Here is a 24,307-nt window from a genome sequence, read left to right on the forward strand (position 1 = left end):
CTAAGAGGTAGGCTAGGGTCATGACCAAACATACAAGGCAAACTTGTTCCTCAGAACAGAAAATGAAGACACAAGGCATACCTAAGGCGGCATAGGCCTGGGCCAAGTCATCCTCCATTTCTCCCACCAGACTGTGTTCTCCTGACAGGAAGCTCTGGGCATCACGCTGGCACCCCAACAATAGCTGAATGGCTCGCTCTATCAATGCAAAGGAAAGTGGCCTCATTACCACACAAACCCAGTCCTGGAAATGTGAACCCAGCTCTTAAGTTCTATATTGGCTGGGTTGAATGTGGAAACCCTACTTTGTCTCCTTCGGTTGTGACCAACCCACAATGTTTGTTCCAGTAAAGCTGTTGGTTCTCTTATGTTTTCTCTTTCTATAGAAAAAGGTGCTAGGTGAGGCCTCTCCACATTTACTCTGGGTTTCCAACTTCAGTGGCCTAGATTCCACTTATGACCATGATTTCTCTTGACACTGAAATCTAGGTTAAAGGTCAGCTTCCACAAAGTTCAGTAAATAAATTCCTATGACATCAAGTTCGAAGGCAGAGTTTGCAAGGGTGATGTGGAATTCTACAACCGTCTCTCTGAAGAAAGCAGGATACTTCCATCCATTGGACACACGCTCCACTACTCTCTACAAGAGATGAGGCTCTGATGAGAGCAGAGAATCTCTTTAGAAAATTAAGTCATTAGGCCCTGGAATTAAAAATAAATCCACTGAACTTCTGGATATGCACAAAGATCATGGGTGTCAGAGATAACCCTTTAGTTATCATGGGGGTATTTTAACTTAGCTCTCTGATGCACAAGAGAACAACAGCTTAAATCCTCTGGCCCTTTTTCAAGGACACCACACAAATTCAGCTGGTTAGGGTTTGGTCTCATTGGCCTGCATAGCCATCTTGTGGCTGGCATGGGGATAATTAAATGTAATTCTTCCATCATCACTGAGTCTCCTTGAGTCCAAGGTGATCTCAGAACGAATAAAAAGGAAGGGGCTGGAGGACCAAAGCAGGGAGCCAGTCTCACCTGGTTCATCATTTCTGAGAAGCTTCCGGGCCATCCCAACCTGCTGTTGAAGGTCCTGTAACCGAGAGATGAGGTGATCTCTGCTGACTGACTCCGTACAGGACGTGCTGCCACAGATCAGTACATCGTCTCCCTGTGGAAGTCAGTTTTGTCTTTGTTCCTGTACCACAGTCGGTTAGCAACACTGCATGTGCCTTACATTATAGGGTCACTCCACAGCTTCTGACCCCAAAGAGATGTCGGCAATAATACACCATGACCAAAGCCTGACTCACTTCGGTTTGACAGCAGTAACTCTACTGAAAGCAGTAGATGATCCCACCCTAAGATTTAATTTTTGCAACCAAAATTAAACTGGTATTACAATTCACAGTTTCTTCCCATCTCTAGACTCCTTTCTTATCTCTCTTTAGGGTCAGAGCTTTGGATGACAGACACATTCCTAGTGGTTATGAAAAGGCCATATGAGTACAGAGTTGTTGGGGGCATCTGGGTGGCTCAGCTGTTTAAGCATCGGACTCTTGATCTCAGCTGAGGTCTTGATCTCAGGGTTGTGAGTTCAAGCCCCATGTGGGGCTCAGTGCTGGGCGTGAAGCCTTTTTTTTTTTTTTTAAAGGGGGTGTCTGAGTGGTTCAGTCAGTTGAGTGTCTGACTCTTGATTGTGGCTTAGGTCATGTTCCCACAACCCAGGGTCATGGGATGAATCAAGCCCTGCATTGGGCTCTGTGCTGAGTGTGGAGTCTGCTTGGGATTCTCTCTTTCTCTCCCTCTGCCCCTCTCCCCGGCTCTTTCTCTCTCAAATTAAAAAATAAAATAAAAAGAGTACAGGGTTGTTGAATCACTTTGTTGTGCATCTGAAATTAATGTGACATTGTGTGTCAACTATACTTCAATTTTAAAAAAGCAAAAGCCATAAGAAAACCAAAGGAAGAGGTGCCAGGTGACCTTGGGTTTGTAACTTCAGCTTTCCAACACAACCAGCTCTACATTACACTTACGGTTCCCCTAAGAATACTGTGTCCTCTGGCAGAGGAGAAAATCTCCGAGGTGAACGTTTGCTGGTTTTTAAATGCCAGTATCGGGGCCCCTGGGTGGCTTAGTCGGTTAAGCGTCCGACTTCAGCTCAGGTCATGATCTCGCGGTTCATGGGTTCGAGCCCCGCGCTGGGCTCTGTGCTGACAGCTCAGGGCTTGGAGTCTGCTTTAGATTCTGTCTCCCTCTCTCTCTCTGCCCCTCCTCTGCTCGTGCTCTGTCTCTCTCTCTCTCTCAAAAATAAACATTAAATAAATTTTTTTTAATAAAAAAAAATAAATGCCAGTATCTACACCCTCATTTGGCAATAGCAACGTGATTTCTCCTGAGGATCCTCTCCTACCCTCCCCCACTCAGGACCCCGTGGCTGAGGGGGTGGTCATGTGGCTCCAATCTGACCCATTCCTCTGGGCCAAATGGCTAGAGGAAAACTATGTGACTGATTTTCCACCAGCCACAGGGATCGGGCCAATGAAATGAAGCACAATTTTGGCCTATACTGCTGTGAGAGGAGCGCGTGTCTTTATCCTCCCGGACCAGGAGGATGTGAGGTTGGAACTGCCGGTAGCTATCTCGCCACCACCACCAGAGGGAAGTCTGTCCGAGGATCGCCTCGCTGAGAAAGTGGAGCTGAGGGAAGGAGGGAGGGAGAGAGAGAAATCGGTCTTGGTGACATTATCTGAGTCCCTGGATCCAGTTGTTATCTGAAGTACCCCCATCCTGGGACGTTTTAGTGATTTATTGAGCAAATACATGCCCAGTCTTTTTCCCCCCCCCTTCCCTCTCCCTCACACCAGTTTAGGTGGGATTTTCTGTTATTTACAAGATACAGATTACTAAATCCAATGTTTCCTGTGGTTCCTGTGGAGGGGTAACCAGTGTGCGGGGAAGATGAGCTGAAGGGGAAGAGACTTGCTCTCAGCCTCCCCTGAGAAGCCTCCAGGCTTCTCTTGAAGATTGATGGCCTCTGGGCTGGATGACTGACCTCCAGCCAAAGTAGAGAAGCAAGAAGAGAGACTTACCTGCATGAGCGCCCCGCAGCTCCTACAGCAGAACGCCTCCCACCGGGGCCCTGTGGCAGCTGAGTGCTTCTCGTTCTGACAAGCTGAGCAACTGCAGTCAAAGAAATACTGTGATCTCAGCTTCTGTTGCCTTTCAGCAGCACGCATCCTGCTCTGGTGAGGCCCTGCAGAGAGACCACATGTGGCCAATAGTGAAGGCAAGAGGGAGTTAAGCACTAAACTCAAAAAACTTCAGTTTAGGGGCGTCTGAGTGGCTCAGTCAGTTAAGCATCTGACTCTTCATCTCGGCTCAGGTCATGATCTCATGGGTTTGTGAGTTCAAGCACCGCACTGGGCTCTGCATTGACAGTGCAGCACGGAGCCTGCTTGGGATTCTGTCTGTCCCTCTCTCTGCCCCTTTCCTGCTTGCACTCTCTCGTTCTCTCAAAATAAATGAACAAACTTTAAAATAAAATAAAAATGCAAAAAAAAAAACCAAAACCCTTCAGCTTAGCAGAGGATCCGGTCAATTATTCATCATGTGACAGATGCCTTTTACTCAAACATTTGTGGAACTAGATATAGAAATGAGCTTCTGGGGTGCCTGGGTGGCTCAATCAGTTGAGTGTCTGACTTCAGCTCAGGTCATGATCTCACAGTTCGTGGGTTCGAGCCCCGAGTCGGGCTCTGTGTGGAAATATCAGACAGAGCCTGGAGCCTGCTTCAGATTCTGTCTCCTCTCTCTGTCCCTCCCCCGCTTGCATGCATTCTGTCTCTCAAAAATAAATAAATGTTAAAAAATATTTAATTAAAAAAAGAAAGAAAGAAAGAAGCTTCCAAGTTGGAAGGATAGGAAGGAAAAAAACCCAAAAAGTTATTCTGAGCCCATTTTTGGCAGAGAAAGTTTATGGGATTAAGCAGTGAGATACGTGATAGCTTAGACACAATAGGGCCAAGGAAGGAGGCCAGGAGGCCTTTTCTTTTTCTGGCCCAAGTATGCACTGCCTTCACCTGTCCATTGGTTTGCCCATTCTGATTCACCCTGTCCTTTCCTGCCAGAGAAACATGGACAGTGGCGAGGCAGGGAGGGCTCACCATAGCAGTGGAGAATCTCTTGCCCTTTTCCAATCTGCTGTGATGCCCGAACGGTGGCGATGGTGCTAATGAAGGACACGCTGGTGTTGGGGCTGCAGGAATGGTTCAGGAGGCTGATGACAGGGAAGATGCCCGTGGCAAGGCGGACCTGCCTGCTGTTGGTCACGCTGTTCTCTTTAGATCCTGAAAGAGCAAGAGGAAAGGAAAAATGTGTCAGGACAGTAGTCTTGGCCTCACTGTCGATTCCTCAGAAGATGAGCTGGGCAACTGGGCCTGAAGCCCCGTCTGAGTCATAGCTCCATAGCCGGATCTGATACATATCAGATGAAACATGACTCACAGCAAACTCTCGTCCTCAGGAAGCAAAGCAAACGAACACATGAAAAGTCCACTGAATCCCGGAACCCAACCATTGCGTCTTGATACCAGAAAAATCCAAAGATTAGAACTTATTTTTTTTTTTAATGTTTATTTTTGACAGAGAGAGAAGGAGAGACAGAGCATGAGCAGGGGAGGGGCAGAGAGAGGGGGAGACACAGAATCTGAAGCAGGCTCCAGGCTCCCAGCTGTCAGCACAGAGCGCGATGCGGGGCTCAAACTCACAAACCGCGAGATCATGACCTGAGCCGAAGTCAGATGCTCAACTGACTGAGCCACCCAGGCGCCCCCAAAGATTAGAACTTATTAAAAACAAAAAGAATAAAAAAGGAATTATCAGCCGGGAGCCTTCTAGGTAGACAGTTTCATAATGTTCACCAGGACACAGAAACCAGAGTGCCTGGTGAGATGATTTCCCAAAGACTTTTATAGTCGATGCCGCTTTTGTTTAACCGGTCTCTGGTTAGTTAATAGAACAAGTCACCTGATCACTATCCCAAACTAGACAGGTGATAATATATTTAAAAAAATCATGTTCCTTATGCTTACCTATTCGTTCTGCCCTCTGTCCCAACTTTATGGGAAATCAGTCACTGAAAAAACCTCTCTGGAAAAGCTCTAATTCAAGACAGTCACATGTCCCACACGATCTCTTCTTTGAAGCACAATTAGCCAGCAATTTAACTATGTGATTGAAAATTAGGAAGGAAGGAAAAGGCCTCTAAGCGGGGAGGCTATTTCTGCACCAAAGCTCGCGACTGATACTCATAGATGAGTTCTTTATGCTCTCATGTGGTCCTATTTGCTCTTATTTTAGCCACAGTTATAGCTGCCTTAGTTATTCAGTTTCTCAGCCCACAGCAGCCCAGAAACAGAGAACTAATAAGAGGCAGGTTTTATGACAACGGCAAAGGAGACAGACAGGTGACAGACAGGAGAGGGAGGTAGAAAACTTATATAAGAATAACAGCCCGAGGGCAAACAAAAACACTAGTACCATTCAAGTTTTACTACTGGTGTAACACTTCCCTTAACCAGAGGTTCCTAGACTGACGGCATACCGACATGGGTTTTGTAATAGCCATGCACGGCTCGGGAATATGTGTGCAAAGGCAGATGACCCTGGGCATCCAGAAAGGCTTAAATTGTGTTCAGTGGCCTTGGTGTAAGCGTGAGGAAATCGTATTCTCAATGAAACCGGCTGAAATATGAAAGCTGCTGGTACTTCAAGGGAAACCTTCAGTTTTCTGGAAACCTGAAAAACCATCGGCTAATTGAGGTATCATGGCCTATGCCAGGAATCCCAACACACCAGTTGCCGAAGAAATGAAGCGGTCTAGGTGCAAATGTGATGAATAAAGAAAATATCATGATCCATCATGTGAAAATGTCTTAGAGAGGAAGACGTTAAATATAGGAATAATGTTGTCTCTCTGCAGACAATCCTATTATCTGTTGCTATGGAGGGCAAGAAAAGAACAAGTAAATAAAATTCGCAGGGAATCTAAATGACTCAATTTTAGTCACCAGTTCTACAAATTGTATTGAAATCTTTCATCAGAGCTTGTCTTCAGTATTTAGCAGATTTTAGTTTCCCTTCCTTTTCCCCCTGGCCAATGCCTACCTTCTGGTATATGTGCTAATGAGCAGTAAAAATGCTAAAGGGTAGGCAGCGAGAAGGAGCAGTACAGGGCACGAACAGTTTGTTGTCTGAATAATCAGCCTCTGCATAATTAAAAGTTGACTTGCATTCCCAACTACTGATAACTGGCAGGCTATATTAGCACAGTTGTTAAAATTTTCCCAGAAAAAATTATCACAATACGGTGAGTAATGGCAGCTTTGTGAATTATTTATAGATTATCCTCTAACATAAGTAGGTCCAGGAACTGAGTGGGGTGAATATTTATGTCGGAGTTGAGTCTCCCTCTAATTATTTCTAAAAATGAAGTATTGATTTAAAAAAATTACCCAATATTTTACATTAGTCATCTGCTAGGAGAGATAATGGAAAGTGAGAATATATATGTACCTTATCAACCAAATTTAATATGTGACATTTGTGCACAAAACGAAAACGAAAACAAAAGAGGGAGTGATTCTTTATTTTACCAAAAGTGTACCTTAGTAATATCCCTAGTGCATTTACAATGGGGTTCAAGTACAGAAAAAGAGATTTGTTCCAGACTTCCAGACTATACCTATTCCGGTAGGTATTTTATAACAAAAGAAATTTGTGTGTATAGCACACAGATAATCAAGGATCCAAACTGGAGGTAGATTCCTTGGTTGTTGAAGAGTGAAAGCAAAGGGCAGTGAATTAATCTGAACCTGCATGGAACCTCGTTAAGCCTTGTGATGAATCCAGATACCTCTGGAATCTGCCATTCCCACTGAGATAGAAGCACACATATCAGGGTCTAGAATATCATCTGTGGCCAGTTCTGTGCCTTAAGATAAGTACCAAAGAGAGGTTTCTGATGAACTTTGATTAAATAGGATTCATACAAAGATAATAACATACTTTTCATAGGTTTTGGTCAAAGTCTATCCTAGTTAACACTTTAATCCTTCTGTGCTACTAATGAAAGAGCTGCTAATGAAATTCAACGAGAACACTAAACTGAGAGGTGTCAGAACCCCAAAGAAATAATAAAAAGGGATATAACAAGATTAGAAATATGAGCAGACTAAAACAAAATCAGTTGGATTCAAAAATGAAAGTGAACATCACTGGTAGGCTGGTAACTGGTACAACTTTCCTGGAGGGCAAATTCCCAATATGTATCAAGTGTCTTAAAAATGTTCATACGGGGCGCCTGGGTGGCTCAGTCCCTTAAGTGTCCGACCCTTGATTTTGGCTCAGGTCTCGGGCTCTGCACCAACAGCACGGAGCCTGCTTGGGATTCCTCCTCTCTCTCTCTCTCTCTCTCTCTCTCTCTCTCTCTCTGCCCCTCTTGAGTTCTGTCTCTCAAAATCAGAGAGACAAATGCTCATACAAATAAAGTTCCCATTGTTTGAATTATTTTTGTTATTTAGAAAACTAATCAACATTACAAAAGGAACACATGGTAGTCAGAAAGAAATTACAAAGTGAAAATTGTAGAGAAAATAAATCATCTATAAGCCTACCAGGCAGAGGCATTTTCTTGTAGTCCTCTTTCTAGCCTCATGCATGAAATTTTTCGTGTCATTGGCCACGTGGTACACATAGCGATTTATCGGCTACTTCTTTTCACTTAACATATCATGGCCATTTCTTTATACTCTAACCTAAAATCCTTATCACAGTTAAAACAAACAAACAAACAAATCCCCCAAACCCAACAAAGCAACTTTGCCAATCTGACAGGGAAAAAAAATGGTATCCAGTTTTAATTACAATAGAGACATAAATTTATTTTTATTATTTTATTATTTATTTTTTAATGTATATTTATTAGAAAATGTTTATTTCTGAGAGAGAAAGAGAGAGCATGCACAAGCAGGGGAGGGGCAGAGAGAGAGAGAATTTCAAGGAGGCTCCTGTCAGTGCAGAGCCTGGCTCAGGACTCAAGCTCACGAACCGTGAAATCATGACCTGAGCAGAAATCAAGAGTCAGAAGCTTAACTGAGTCACCCAGGCGTCCCACCACTATGCATATTTTTAAAGACTGATTCCTAAAGATTTGATTTTAAGATTTGCACAGTTGTTAGATACACTCTCTCATTTTGTCATGCACATTTTAGTTTTGTTTATGTTTTTTTTTTTTTTCCCTTCCTGGGGGTGGTTTGCTGTTAAAATAACAACTATTTCATTTGCTTATAGTGCTGTGTGCCAGCAACTTTGCCCAGAGTTTACCTGAACACTTTTTTCTGCTGGTCTTGCCCCGGATTACTCACATGATTGCATTCGTCTGGCACAGTCTTTTACCCGCAAGAAGGCTAGCCTAGGCTTGTTTATGTGGCTACACAATTATTCCAAGAAAATGACACGGAAGCTACAAGGCACCTTAAAGCTTAGACTCAAAAGTCACATAATGTCACTTCTACTGCATCCCATGGGTCAAAGTAAGTTACAGGGCTGGCCCAGATTCAAGGGCACAGGAAACAGACTCTACCTCTTGATCGGAGAAAAACTAATGTCAAGTGGTAAAGGGGCAAACACAGGGATGGGCAAAATTGTTGGGGTCGTCTTTGCAAACAGTCCTCCCCAGAGGCCTGGAGGTTCACCCAGCCCTCTCATTATCCATATAAGAATACTGAGTGAGGGGCGCCTGGGTGGCTCAGTTGGTTAAGCGTCTGACCTCAGCTGAGGTCATGATCTCGCGGTTCCTGAGTTCGAGCCCTGTGTCGGGCTCTACGCTGACAGCTTGGAGCCTGGAGCCTGCTTCAGATTCTGTCTGTCTGTCTGGCTGTCTCTCTGTCCCTCCCCTGCTTGTGCTCTCTCTTTCAAAAATAAATAAACATTTAATAAAATAAATAAACATTAAAAAAAAACAAGAATACTGGGTGAAATTTCTCTGACATATCTTTCTAGATATGTCTCCTGAGGTAAGGGGAACAAAAGCAAAATAAAAAGCTTTGGCACAACAAAAGAAAACAACCAACAAAACTAAAAGGCAACCCACTGAATGGGAGCAGATATCTGCAAATCACAGATCTGATAAGGGTTAGTATCCAAAATATATAAAGAACTGATATAACTCAACACCCCAAACAAAAAATCCAAGTAAAAAATGGGGAGAAGAATAGAGATTTCTCTAAAGAAGACATATGGAAGGCTAACCGACACATGAAAAGATGCTCAACATCACTCGTCATTGAGGGAAATGCAAATCAAAACCTTACACCTGCCACAATGGCTAAAATGAAAAACTCAAGGATCAACAAGTGTTGGTGAGGTTGTAGAGAAAAAGGAATCCTCGTGCACTGTTGGGGGGAATGCAAACTGGTGCAACCACTGTGCAAGACAGTTGGGAGGTTCCTCAAAAAGTTAAAAATAGAACTATCCTATGATCCAGTAATTGTACTACCCAAGGAATATGAAAGCACTAAGTCGGGGCGTCTGGATGGCTCAGTTGGTTATGTGTCCCCGACTCTTGATCTCAGCTCACAATCTCACAGTTCGTGGGATTGAGCCCCACATCAGGCTCTGTGCTGACAAGAGGAGCCAGCTTGGGATTCTCTCTCTCTCCCTGTCTCTGTCCCTCCCCCATTCTCTTTCTCTCTCTCTCTTTCTCTCTCTCAAATTAATAAACTTTAAAAAAAATTTTTTTAAGGTTTATTCATTTTTTAGAGACAGAGACAGAGCATGAGTTGGAGAGGGGTAGAAAACGAGGGAGACACAGAATCCGAAACAGGCTCCAGGCTCTTAGCTGTCAGCACAGAGCCCGATGAGGGGCTTGAACCCATGAACTGTGAGATCATGACCTGAGCTGAAGTCGGATGCTCAACCAACTGAGCCACCCAGGAGCCCCTCAAATTAATAAACTTTTAAAAAAAAGTTTAAAAAAGGTTTTTAAAAACAGAAAACACCAATTCGAAGGGATATATGCACCCCTATGTTTATTGCAACATTATTTATAATAGCCAAACTATGGAAGCAGTCCAAGTGTCTATGGATAGATGAATGGATAAAGAAGTGGTGTGTATGTGTACACACACACACACACACACACACACACACACACACAATGGAATACTATTCAGCCATAAAAAAGAATGATGTCTTGCCATATCCAACAACATAGATGGAGCTAGAAAGTATAATGCTACGCGAAGTATGCCAGTCAGAGAAAGAAAAATGTATGATTTCACTCGCCTGTGGAATTTAAGAAACAGAACAAATGTGAGGAGCCTGGGCAGCTCAGTTGGTTAAGCGTCCAACTCTTGGTTTTGGCTCAGATTTGTGGGTCTGAGCCCTGCGTCAGGCTCCGTGCCTCAGTGCGGAGCCTGCTTGGGATTCTCTTTCTATCTCTCTCTCTCCCCCGCTCTCTCTGGCCCTCCCTTATTTATACCTTCTCTCTCTCTCTCTCTCTCTCTCAAAATAAATTAAATAACCTTTAAAAAGAGATTAAAAAAAAGAAAAAGAAACAAAACAAACGGACAAAGGAAAAAAAAGAGACAAACCAAGAAACCAACTCTTAACTATACAGAACTGATAGTTACCTGAAGGGAGGTGGGGGGGGGGGATGGGGGAAATAGGTGATGGGGATTAGATTAAGAGTGCACCTGTCTTCATGAGCATTGAGTAACGTGTACAATTGTTGAATCACACTGTTGTACACCTGAGATGAATACAGAACTGTGTGTTAACTACACTGGAATTAAAAATATAATAATACTGAGTGAGACACAGAGAGGTTAAATAATCTAAGTTCATATGGAAAGTTAGTGGTTAGATTTAGCAGAATGGAAACTCAGGTCTGTTGCCTCCAGTCCCATATTTTCATCCCTTCAAGGACCTCTTTCACCTCCATTCTCTATCTTCTTTATTGATTCTGGTGTTTTTGATATTTGGTATTTAGGTTAAATCTAGCTATCTTTTAATTATCAAAATTGGATACCAATGCTTTAAAAAGCTTCTCTCACCCCAAGACCATATAAGTGTTCACTTATCTTTTTTGAGATATTTTATGGTTTAATGCTTCACTATTTAAACTTAATGATTCAGAGAAATAATTTAATACTTTTTTAGGGGGGCTATCATATCAGTACCAAGCCCTTTCAGTATGTATGTATGTATGTATGTATGTATGTATGTATGTATGTATTCTTCTTCTTAAGAGTTCAGATTTTATTAAACAGGTTACAGAAGAGGTTTAGTCAAAAAAGACCAACTACATCCACATGATCATCAGAATCCTCTGATTCTTCTTTTTTTAAAATGTTGATTTATTTTTGAGAGAGAGAAAGAGAGCGAGAGCGAGAGTGAGAGCGAGAGTGAGAGTGAATGAGTGGGGGAGGGGCAGAGAGAGGGGGACAGAGGATCTGAACCCGAGCCAAAGTCGGACACTTAATCAACTGAGCCACCCAGGCGCCCCCAGTCTCCTCAGGCTCTTCTTTCTTTGCTTCCACCTCCTTCTCTTCAGATGGACAGCAGTGGTGGCGGGGCAGGACCTCCTGTGGGTGCAACGCCAGCTGCTGGGGCGGGTCCATCAGCTCCAACTTCTCAAAGGACCCTCTGCTCTAATGGGGGCATTGACCTTAGCCTTCCTGACCACCACTAGGTCAGGTCATACAGGCTGAGGGCAGGGGAGATGCAGGCCAGCTCGGACACCGAGGTCCTGGGTGGGCGAGTGCCAAGCAGACGCTGCAGGACGTGCTGCTCTGTGCAGGAAGGGAGGGCCTCACCCCAGCTGCTGCCTTAGCTTGCTCGGAAGGACCCAGTAAAAGAGTTCGGTACTCTTACAAAAAGGCCATTCTCATCGCTTATTCGAGATGAACTTTAGAATCACTGTCAAATTCCAGGAAAAATCCAGTTGTAATTTTGTGTGAAATTGCATTACGCTGATTTGGGGAATGTGGGGGAACTGCCATGTTTAGTTTTCTGTCTTTCCATCTAAGAATATGGCCTGTCTCTGCATTTACACAGCCTTCTTGTACATCCCTCTAAATTAAAATATCCTTGCATTTCTGGAAGAAAGCCTACTTGGTCTTATAGTACTGTTCCGTCAGTAAACTACTGGATGTGATATGGCAGTGATTTTTTTCAGGGTTCTAACAGCTATATTCACAAGTGAGACTAGTCTATAGTTTTTCTTCTTGGCTTTACAAAATGAGTGGGAAAGGGTTCCAGATTCCCCCATGCCCTGGAACACTTTATAGTATATAAAAATGATCTTTTCCTTAGAAGATCATTTTTTCTTTGCTTTCTTTATTTAAAAAAAAAAATCGTGGCTAGGGGTGACTGGCTGGCTCAGTCGACTGAGTGTGCCAGTCTTGATTTCAGCTCAGGTCACGATCCCAAGGTGGTGGGATCTAGCTCCCTTCTTGGGCTCTGTGCTGAGCGTGGAGCCTGCTTAAGATTTTCTCTTTCTCTCTCTCTCCCCCCAACCTTCCTCCACAGCCTGTGCACACACTCGCTCTCTAAAATTAAAAAAAACAAAACAAACAAAAAAAAAAGTGGCCTAAATATGGTCCTTAAAAATTTTGAAGAACTTATCTGGAAAAGAGTTGGTCTGGCTTGTTTTTATGGAAATATTTTCATAATCTTTTTCAATTTCTTCCACAATCACTGGACTTTTGAAGTGTTCTCCTCAGAAAATCGAGGCAATTTATATTTTCTACAAAGTTTTCCCTTCCTTTTGTTTTGTAAGTAGGCTCCACACCAAACGCAGAGCCCAATGCAGGGCTTGACATCACGACCATGAGATCAAGACCTGAGCTGAGATCAAGAGTTAGAGGCCGCCCAGGCAACCCTACAAAGTTTTCTACTTAATGTTTTCAAGTTTAATAGTCTAAAATCATATTAAATATTTGCTTAAAGTTAAAAAAAAATTATATTATTGGCTATATTCATTGTTCCTAATTTTGTGGGCTTTTTCTTTTCTTTTCTTTTTTTAATGTTTATTTATTTTTGAGACAGATAGAGAGAGAATGGGAGCAGGGGAGGGGCAGAGAGGGAAAGACACACAGAATCTGAACCAGGCTCCAGGCTCTGAGCTGTCAACACAGAGCCTGATGGGAGGCTCGAACTCAGGAACCGTGAGATCATGCCCTGAGCATTAGTTGGATGCTTAACTGACTGAGCCAACTGGGCACCCCCCAGGCTTTTTTTTTTTTTTTTTTTTCTAAATAGATTTCGTCATTACATTTGTCAACTCTTTGTTTATATCAGGGGTCTGTAAACTATAACCTGTGCGTCATATCCTGTCTGCTGCTTGCTTTTATACAGATTGTGGTCTGAGAACCGTCTTCACCTTTTTAAGTGGTTGGAAAAAAATGAAAAGAATAATGCTCATGTTGTGAAACGTTATAAGAATTACAAATTTCAGAGTCCATTATAAAGTTTTATTGGAACCCAGCCATACTCATTCAGATGTGCATTGTCAATTGCTGCTTTGGTGCTACGACGACAGAGCTGTGTGGCTGCAAAGGAGACATGATGGCCTGCAAAGCCTAAAATATTTACTATTTGCCCCTTTACAGGAAAAGTTTGCTGAGCCCTGAGGTAAGGAGAACAAAGGCAAAAGAAATGTAGATAAAATTACATTTCCTTACAACTTGCAGCCCATTGACAGGCAGAGGAGGACAATCCTCAAGGAGCCCACGACTGCCTAATGGTAATGCTTTGCTAGAGGCAAAAAGCAGCCTTAGCGTGATAATAGCCAGACCTCCAGGATTCTGTAAATTTCCTTTAACATTGGAAAATCCTGTCGGACACTTCCTTTATCTCTAACTTAAAAGTAATACAATCAATTTAAAAGTAGTATATAATCAATCCCTCCTCACAATCCCAGTGTAGTTCTTTAAGCCCATGGGTCCTATCCCATGCTTTAATTAAAAACAAAAACAAAAACAAAAACACACCTTTTTGTGCTGAAAATGTCTCAATTCTTTTTTGACCATTGGTTCCTGGCCCACATCATATCACCCTGGTCTATAGGACACAAGTTTTGATGGATAATATGTACTGATATTATGTACAGTAGTTATCTTGGCTTCTAGAGCCTTATTATTTTATTGTATTAAAAAATTTTTGTTTAACATTTATTCAATTTTGAAAGATGAAGAGAGACAGAGCATGAACAGGGGTGGGGCAGAGAGAGAGGGAGACACAGAATCTGAAGCAGGTTCCAGACTTTGAGCTGTCAGCACAGAGCCCGACGCAGGGCTTGAACTCACAAAACACGAGATCATGACCTCAGCCGAAGTCAGACGCTTGACTGACTGAGCCACCCAGATGCCCCTAAATTATTTTTACTCATTTTGAAAGATTCGTTTAGAGTTTAGCCCATTTATAATTACTTAAAAACTCATTTTACCATCTTTATCATCTTTTTGCTCAGTTAACTTGTTTTTAAAAAATCTCCCGGAGAATAATAAGGAAGTATACAATCCATTTTAAATTTACTAGAATAACGTTACTACTGTGTGAATCAGTGTTTTTAATTTTAAAAATATAGAAAAACTTCATGGGTGCCTAGGTGAATCTCAGCTCGGATCTTGATCTCAGGGTATCAGTTCAAGCCCCGTGTTGGTAGGCATGAAGCCTACATAGGGAAAAACAAACAAACAAAAAAACCATATAATCTTTATATATATATATATACACACACACACACACACACATAAAGAAGTTCAAAGAAGAAAGTAGCAATCACCCATATTTCCACTTTCAGAATTGATTACTGTTAAGATTTTGGAATTTTTTGCATTTAGTCATTTTTTTTTCTATTTTTAAACATCATGTAAATAAGAATAAATTATGCATAAAATATAGAACCTCATAGATAGGCATAGATGAAGCCTACATAGGGAAAAACAAACAAACAAAAAACCCATATAATCTTTATATGTATATAAAGAATATATGTATATAATATATATATAAAGAAGTTTATACACACACACACACACATATAAAGAAGTTCGGGGGCGCCTGGGTGGCACAGTCGGTTAAGCGTCCGACTTCAGCCAGGTCACGATCTCGCTGTCCGGGAGTTCGAGCCCCACGTCGGGCTCTGGGCTGATGGCTCAGAGCCTGGAGCCTGTTTCCGATTCTGTGTCTCCCTCTCTCTCTGCCCCTCCCCCGTTCATGCTCTGTCTCTCTCTGTCCCAAAAATAAATAAACGTTGAAAAAAAAAAAAAAAAAAAGAAGTTCAAAGAAGAAAGTAGCAATCACCCATATTTCCACTTTCAGAATTGATTACTGTTAAGATTTTGGAATTTTTTGCATTTCTATTTTGAAACATCATGTAAATAAGAATAAATTATGCATAAAATATGGAACCTCATAGATAGGGGCACCTGGGTGGTTCAATTGGTTGCTACCCAAAAGCTTATTCTGAACTTATGAAAATTTTTACCCCAAACTTGCTATACAAATAAAAGCCTGACTATAATGAGATGTCATGCACATGGAGCAAAACATTTGGGTTAAGATTGTTTGATGGTGCGGAACAGGGCATGGAGGGAAGCGGATGGAAAACTCCTCTGCCATTCCGGCTCCGGGAGTCAGCCTGCCATTGTCTACCCAGACAAGAGTTTCTACGGTTCTTAGAGCTACTGACATTTCTACCTTTTTTGTCTGTTCTATTAAGTACTTTAGGAGCACGACACAATAAAATCAGGAGTTGGTAACTTTCTGCCATTATAATCTGGAAGCCCCCTGTACTATATTTTTATATTCGCAAAAACAGAACTCAATGAAAATAGTATTTTTTAAAATGCCAGGGAATGTACCCAAGGGAAAACAAAATTCTGGAAAAACACTCAACAGATAGATGTACTTTAGAAGGTAGCAATGGCTCAAAGAAGCAAAAGAAAGCAGAGAAGAAAACAGAGACTAGCTTGCAATAGGATTTCCTAGTATTATGGGATGAATCCAGTGCTATTTTTGGATGTTCCATGTGCTTCAGGATGGGGAAGAGAGTCTTCCTCCAAAACACCTCTACTGAAATGCCTATACATCATAACACTTGGCAGCTGAATTAAACTTTAATATAAAAACATGCATACAAAAGGTTGACAAAATTCTAGATTACCTAATATGAGAAGATCAAAAGAATTGAATTGAAAGACAGTATCTGTTAAAATGGAGATCATACGATAGAAATGCTGGAAACACCATCTCTTTTCTAATAGTATCTGTTGTCAATACAGTGTCACTGTGAGGCACATCCAGTCTCTCCATCTGCCTTAAATAGCCTTATCTATAGGACATGTTTCAGCCAAGCAGGGTGAGGCTGGTCTGTGTCTAGGGGTGGCCCCTAGATTATTGGCCATGCACCAAAGGACCAACAGTTCACGGTAGTATTGTGTGAAAAGTTGTGCTTGGCCAGATCGCTCTCTTGGAAATTTAAAACAGAAGATTGGGGGAAATCTGTCAATTGGAAAGGGAACAGACCGAGTGGCTGAGTCACATGAATAAGATTCTGATATGCTAATTCAACCATAGACCTTCTTTCTGCAGTCTTCTTTGATTACTATTTCATAATAAAGTCCCCTTAGCAATTGGGTTTTTAAGGTATTTTTACAAACTACAAAGGTATTCTTCACAACTCAGTAAAGTTAGGTGGGATTAAACTAGCCATTTTAGTGGGGTGTCTGGGTGGCTCAGTCGGTTAAGCGTCCGACTCTGGATTTCGGCTCAGGTCATGCTCTCACGGTTTTTCAGTTTGAGTCCTGTGTCTGTCTCTGCCCCTCCTCTGCTCGTGCTTACTCTCTCTCTTTTTCAAATGAATAAATAAACTTAAAAAAAAAAACCCATAAACTACCCATTTTAGAGATAAGAAAACCGAGGCAGAGTGGAATCAAATAATTTGTTAAGGCCACGTAGCTTCTCAATGCCATAATCACGACAACACGAGGTAGCCAGCGGTGTTTTCCCATCAGACCGCTGATTTGAAGGCTGCCGTTTCCACTCACAGTTCTTTCTCCCCAGATATTAGCTACATCAAGGACAGTACCGTAAGGCAAGAACAGCTTCCCTCCTACCTGTGTGCTGAATGGTGGTGATCGCCTGAGCGTTACAGTGCAGCTGCAGCACGTGTTTCAGCATGGCCACTCCCCAGACATCCAACTCTGAACCCGACCCAGGAGGCACAGACGCCGCTGGCTTGTAGCAACTGGCTGCTTCAAGTCGCCTGCACAGTGCAGACACACTTAGAGCACAGAGAAATCTGTGCTCCGGGCTATGGTTTCCAGTATGTGGCAGGAGGTGGAAGACGGCATTATAATTACTTTCATATTTCCCATTCAGATCACATCCTGGAACTGGGGGCTCGAGCATTTTGCCTTTGTTCTCACTCTCCCCTCCCAGGTCACAAGTGAGTGTTTGCACCAGAGTCTCTCTTTCAGGTGAACATGTGTCTCTGTTCCTAATCTCACCGTAAAGCTTCCTTATGACTTCGCTTGCATCCTCAAATCTAGCTACGAGAGTGGACCTCAGGGCAATGTGGCAGAAGACACCCAGTGTGAGAAGCAGCCCCCCTAGAGAACACTCCACACTATGGTACAGGTCCCAGGCCTGCTGCATACAGTCATGGCTGCAGTATTTGGCATAGCTGCACCCATCACAGGGAACTGTGGCCAAAGTGTGGTCCAAACATCGGTGACAGTAGAGGTCCCCGTTGGTAACCCTGGTATCCCACTTGCTCTCTAGGTGACGTAGCGGTGGCATCTCTCCCGGGTGAAGGACGCTCACAAAAGCGTCCTCCTTCACCAAGAGCTCTCCTGGGAGAATATCTTTTGTGGCAACCAAATAGCGGCCTCTTAAAGGGTCTGTGCGTAAGCTGACAGATGACGATGCGCTGGGGACTTGTCCATTCTCTCCCTTTAGGTCCATATCCTCCAAGGCTTTGGTTAGAGCTGCCGGGAAGGTTTCTGTGAGACTCTCCTTTTCTTGTGCCTTCATTTTCAGACGACAGAGGTTTGTCTGCAGAATCTGAAACTGGGCAGCTGCGAGGGTTGGTTTGGCAGCAAAGCTACTTTCAAGATCACTGATGGTCTGGCTCGCCTCCTGTCGTCTCCCCAGGGTCACCAGACATTCGGCCTTACGCAACATCATCTTGGGTTGCAGTCTCTCTGGATACCCGTGCATCTGCGCTCTCATGATGTCTTTAAGACACATCTGCAAACAGAAAGGAGATCCCCAAATGACCCTTGGTCCCTCCTTTCAGTGTCTATTGCAAATGGTAACAAAAATCTACAGGAAACTTACAAGATTATTACAGATGCAGCAACTATAACCACGTGCTAATTTCTTTAAATCATATTCTACCGTGTGATGTTTTGAGTGATTAAGTAATACTTGCCGAGGATATTGTGTTTGTCTTATTGAATATTCCTGTTTTGAGGAAGAAAAGTCTTACACACAGAAGTCAGACAGATCCGCATTCTACTACTGACTGCCTCTTACCAGCTGTGGGACCCTGTGTAAGGAACTTCATTTCTAAGTGTCTTGGTGTTCTCATCTGAAAAATAGGGACAACCTCACAGGGTTGTTTTAAGGATGAAATAAGGTAATACACCTAAGGTTGAAAAGAATGCATGGGGCATCGTATGTGTTCAATGTATGATGATCACTGCTGCAAGAAGGGAATAGAAATAACCAATATAGGGAAAGTTATGAAGGGTTACATATTACACAAGTTCTTGCAATTGTTGTCCTCAATTGTCCAGGACTTTTTTGCTCAGGGTCTGGAGTTAAATTCTTGCTTGTCTCTTTTAGTTCAAAGGGCAATAGGTATGAACTTGTGAGTATTCAAAAAGTTCTTAAAAAAATTTTTTTTAATGTTTACTTATTTTTAAGAGTGAGAGAGAGAGAGTGAGCAGGGGAGGGCCAGAGAGAGACAGAGACACCGAATCCGAAGCAGGCTCCAGGCTCTGTGCTGCCAGCACAGAACGTGACACCGGGCTTGAACTCATGAGCCGCGAGATCATGACCTGCGCCGAAGTCAGACGCTCAATTGACTGAGCCACCCAGGAGCCCCCAAAAAGTTCTTAATTATAGGGAATATTTTACATTTCTGTGGTATTCCAAAAAAGGACATGCCAAAATGACGTTTGAGAGCTTGTCCTTAGACCTCAACTAGGGAATGAGAAGAAAGTCGCCCATATAAAGCCCACTTCCTCTTAGGCATACACAGGCATTTCAGCGCAACTTGGACTTGCCCTTTCAAAAGGCATATTAAGGGTGAGCTGCATTATTGAAGGGATAATCTTGAACATGCTCTACTCATTAAAAACAAACAAACAAACAAACAAGTAAATTGTTTGCAAACACTTGGAACCCGAAGTATTATTAGCAACATATCTCACTGCTGATCTCAACACTGAGAACTGCTGACCCACTGGATATAGTCCATGGCCCTGTGCCACGTGCCATGACTCTTTCTTGTCAACCAATACTGCCCCACATAATCACCTGTGATAGGTAAAATGAATCAGGAGAGAAAAAAATGAATCGGGGAAGAATAAATTTGGGAGGATACCAATTTTCTTCCAATTCAACTGACTGCAGCATGGCCTAGGTTTAGTGCTCTAAGGTAGGAGCAGAGCAGAAAGTCTAGTCTTCCAGGGTACCCCCTCCAGATCCTCTCCAATCACACCATGCACCCTGATACTCACTTCATGCTGACCCAGGTGGAAGAGGGCTGCAGAGCGATTGGCATAACACAGTGAAATGTCTGCAGTGTGAGGCCTTGAATGTGATATTCCCTGCAAAACAATGAACCGGTTAAAAGTATAAATGGGAAATAGCATTAAAAAAAAAAATCTCTACACCCAATGTGGGGTTCCAACACACGACTCCGAGATCAATAGTCATGTGCTATACCAACTGAGCCAGCCAGGCACCCAGAAAACAAGCATTTCTAAAGGTTTTGGTTTTTTTTTTTTTCTTTCTTCCAGATAAGGGCTCTGCTATGAAAGATGGTATGAAATTCGGAAAGTTACTGGATCTTTTTGTGCTTCAGCTTCATTTTTAATTATCTCAGAGCAAAGCTGTGAAGATCGAGTGAGGAAATAAATATTCAAAGCACTTTGAAGATAGCAGCATCAAACACCACTTCAGCCACAAACAATCCTAAAGGTAAATGAAAATGGAGGAAAATATTGCAAGCACGATCCTGCACACAACAAAGGGTGAGTGGCACAAATAGAAATTCACAAAAGAAGAAACACTAATGATACTTATTTCTTAGAAAACAAATAGTTAATTTATTTGTGGATAGTAAAATATATGCAAATGAAAGCACACAGGGCTCCTTTCCTTCTACCACCAAATTGGCAAGGATTAAGAATTATCATAAAGGTAGCATCTCAAATCACTGGAGGAAAAAAAGGGATTATTCAATAAAAGTATTGTGACAAGTAGGAAGAGAAATAAAGTTGGCCCTCTATTTATGATAAACCTTTAATTAGGACAAATTCTCAATGGATCAAAACCTTAATGTAAAAAATGAAGCTCTCAGAGCACTAGAAGAAACTATAGGAAAAATCTAAAGCGATGTTGGAGTGAGGAATCCCTTTGTAACTATGACACAAAACCCAGAAGTCACAAAAGGTTAATAAATTTGAGTACGTAAATTATTTCTTGAGGCACCTGGGTGGCTCAGTCAGTTAAGTGTCTGACTTTGGTTCAGATCATGATCTCACTGTTTGTGAGTTCAAGCCCCACATCAGGTTCTCTGCTGTCAACGTGGAGCCTGCTTGGGATCCTCTGTCCCCCTCTCTCTGCCCCCCCCAAAAATAAATAAATACGTTAAACAACTATTAAAAAAACACATTTCTTTACAGCAAACCAATAAAAGCAATATCAAAAGGCAAACATCGAACCGGAAAAAATATCTGTAACTCATGTCACAGGCAAAGGGCTCATTTCTTTACTTTATGATAGTTCCTGCAGATCAATAAGATGATGACCAATAATTCAACAGGAAAATAAGCAAATGATATGAATAGAGAGTTCTAATGGGAAATAGAAATGGCTCATAAACATATGAAAAAACGCTCAGCCTCATTCATAATCAGCAAAATGCAAATTAAAACTCTACTGGACCTTGAAAACATTATGCTAAGCGAAATAAGCCAGAAACAAAAGGACAAATATTGTATGATTCCACTTACATGAGGTACCTGGAATAGGCAATAACATAGAGATAGAAACAGAACAGCGATTGTCTGCGGTGAGGGGGAGGGAGGTATGGAGAGATACTGTTTAAGGGGCACAGAGTTGGTTTTGGTTGATGAGAAAGTTCTGGAAATGTATGATGATGGTTGTGATGTGGGAAACAAAGGCAAAAGGAAAAAAATTAAAATTTCCTTACTACTTACTGCCCATTGACATGTCCTTGAGACAGGCCGAGCAACCCTCCTCTAGGAACTCAACTGCCTGGATGCTAATACTTTGCTAAGGGCAAAAGGCTTAGCTTAGCATTAGCCCGACCTCCAGGATCCTGTAAGTCTTCTTTAACATATAAAAATTCCTTTGGAAACTTCCTTTCTCTCTAACACCCCGAGATATATGTTGGCAATCATCCTCCAAGCTTATGGCCCACTGATACACATCTGAAGGATCTCAAGACTGAGTTTTTACTAAACAATAATAAATTACCTTCTCCTAACAAGAGCTAGCCCCCTCAAGGTCCTGGAAACCTTGCTTCCACACTCCTTAGAGACTTATTCTACCCCTCACCCCCTCCCAACTTGAAGATACATAGTCAAGGGCTCTTCACAACCCTAGTGCAGCTCTTTCTGCCCACGTGTCCTGTCCCTGTGCTTTAATAAAAACCACCTTATTGCCCTGAAGATGCTTCAATTCTTTCTTGACCATTTGCTGCAAACCCCAACATTTCCACATCAGTTAAACAGCACTGTAAGTGTACTTAACGTCACTGCATTGTATACTTAAAAATGGTTACAATGGAACATTTTATGTAATGTATATTTTACCAGAGTAAAAAAAGTTTCCATCTGATAAATTGGAAAAAAAAAACCCCGACTATACTGAGAAACCATTTTTTAGCTATCAGATTGGCAAAGATAAATAAAGCCGATAGCACATGGAGTCATCAAAGGAGTGGGAAAATGAGCATTCTCATATGTTGCCAGTGGGAGTATAAGCTGGTCTCATGATTATGAAGGGCAAGTTAGCAACATATATATGTATTTCATATATATATCTGTATCATTTATATCTCCATTAAACCAGCAACTCCTCTTCTAGGAATTTATCCTACAGATATAATCTTTTACCCCAATGCTTAACTGACTGAGCCACCCAGGAGCCCCTCTTTTACCCCAATGATAGGTACAAAATAACATACATGCAAAGTTTCTCAGCATAGAGTTGTTTGAAATAGCCAAAGATAAAGAACAACTTAGATCAATTACATATTGATCTATAAGATGCTGGCTAAATAAATTACTACACATCCATATTAGGTAATACCATGCAGCTATAAGAATGAGGAAGCTCTTAATGTTCTGAGGTGGAATGATCTTCAAGATATTATTAAGTGAAAAAAGCATGGGGCTGAACAGTGTATATTTATGTAAAAAGTGTATGTGTGTGGGGGCTCCTGGGTGGCTCAGTTGGTTAAGCGTCCAACTCTTGATTTCGGCTCAGGTCATGATCTAGAGGTTCATGGTATCCAGCCTGGAGTAGGGCTCTGTGCTGACAGTGTGGAGCCTGCTTGGGATTCTCTCTCTCCCTCTCTCTCTGCTCCTCCCCCGCTCGTATGTGTGTAAGCTCTCTCTCTCTCAATATACATAAACATTTTTAACAAATAAAAATAAATTTTTTTTTTAAAGTGTATGTGCGTGCAGGAATGGGAGATTGTTTGTATTTATTTATACATGCTAAATACCTCTGGAAGACACATTTAACAGTGCTGGGTTCTAGTGTTAGGTAAAGTGGTGGCCAGGAGACAGAAGAAATAGACTACACTGTGTATATATTCTTTTTTTTTTTTAAATTTTTTTTTCAACGTTTTTATTTATTTTTGGGACAGAGAGAGACAGAGCATGAACGGGCGAGGGGCAGAGAGAGAGGGAGACACAGAATCGGAAACAGGCTCCAGGCTCTGAGCCATCAGCCCAGAGCCCGACGCGGGGCTCGAACTCACGGACCGCGAGATCGTGACCTGGCTGAAGTTGGACGCTTAACCGACTGCGCCACCCAGGCGCCCCATATATTCTTGTACCTTTTGAATTTTAACTATGTAGACACATTTCATATTAAAAATAAATAGCTAAAATAATAACAAAATCTTAAAAACTAGTATTGCTGAGGATTCAGAGAAATGAACATTCCCATATTTTACTAGAAGGGTTGTTAACTAGTTTTTTCCTAGAGAACAATCCAGCACCAAGTACCAAAGGCTTAGAATAATACATTTAAATTGACCCAGCAAATTCTCTTCTAGGAATTTATCCTAAGGAAGTAATCAGATGCGTAAAAATATTTACATAGAAAGACACTCCTTGTAGCCTTGTGATACCAAGCAATCTGTCAACATTAGGAGATGTTAAATCAAGCATAGTTCTCTGTAATGGAACACTAAACTAGCCATAAAAAAATCATGTGCTAGTGGAAAATTTAATAACATGAGAAAATGGTCACAATAAATTGTTGAGGGAAAAAAGCAGATTACAAAACAGTAAGTGCAGCATTATACCAATTTTGTAAAAGAAAAACATATTTTCAGAGGAAAAAGTGTCGGGATGGATATAAGCAAAAATGTTAACAGTGCCTATCCCTGACTATGTGACTTTTTTACTCCTTATGCTTCTCTATATTTTCCAAGTAACTTACAAAACATAGTACTTTTATAATCAGATAGAAACAACAAATATTATTTAAAAAAAGAGAAAATAGCAGGTTTGTAGAAAATTGCAAAGTACCATAATCCCCAAAATACTAGCTTCATGAAATAGGAAGGCTCATCTCCTTTCACATACAGAGCAAACCTTAATTTTTTGTCTGATTTCCCTTTTTATTTTACTTGTTTTCCTTGAACAACTTCCCATATGATCACATTTCTGATGCACATGCATAAACTTGAAGAGATTAGCTCTGTAAAAAGGAACTATTAAGCCACTTATCAGTGGATCCT

General features: G+C 41.8%; 1 protein-coding gene across 4 annotated transcripts in view; it reads right to left on the reverse strand.

The window, feature by feature from the left end:
• SMYD4 (SET and MYND domain containing 4) overlaps nucleotides 1–24,307 on the reverse strand; it is a 69,494-nt gene that overhangs the window by 23,773 nt on the left and 21,414 nt on the right. For all 4 annotated transcript variants that reach the window (XM_040455498.1, XM_040455500.1, XM_040455497.1 and 1 more), the window contains exons 4-9: nucleotides 19,818–19,907; nucleotides 17,184–18,318; nucleotides 4,164–4,346; nucleotides 3,090–3,253; nucleotides 1,036–1,168; nucleotides 82–198 (exon numbers count right to left, since the gene is read on the reverse strand). In XM_040455498.1, the coding sequence (XP_040311432.1) occupies nucleotides 82–198; nucleotides 1,036–1,168; nucleotides 3,090–3,253; nucleotides 4,164–4,346; nucleotides 17,184–18,318; nucleotides 19,818–19,907 (1,822 nt within the window). The remainder of the gene's footprint in view (nucleotides 1–81; nucleotides 199–1,035; nucleotides 1,169–3,089; nucleotides 3,254–4,163; nucleotides 4,347–17,183; nucleotides 18,319–19,817; nucleotides 19,908–24,307) is intronic.

This window comes from Herpailurus yagouaroundi, unplaced genomic scaffold (assembly GCF_014898765.1).
Source record: "Herpailurus yagouaroundi ecotype Mexico unplaced genomic scaffold, PumYag 215, whole genome shotgun sequence".
In the NCBI taxonomy this organism is placed as follows: domain Eukaryota; kingdom Metazoa; phylum Chordata; class Mammalia; order Carnivora; family Felidae; genus Herpailurus; species Herpailurus yagouaroundi.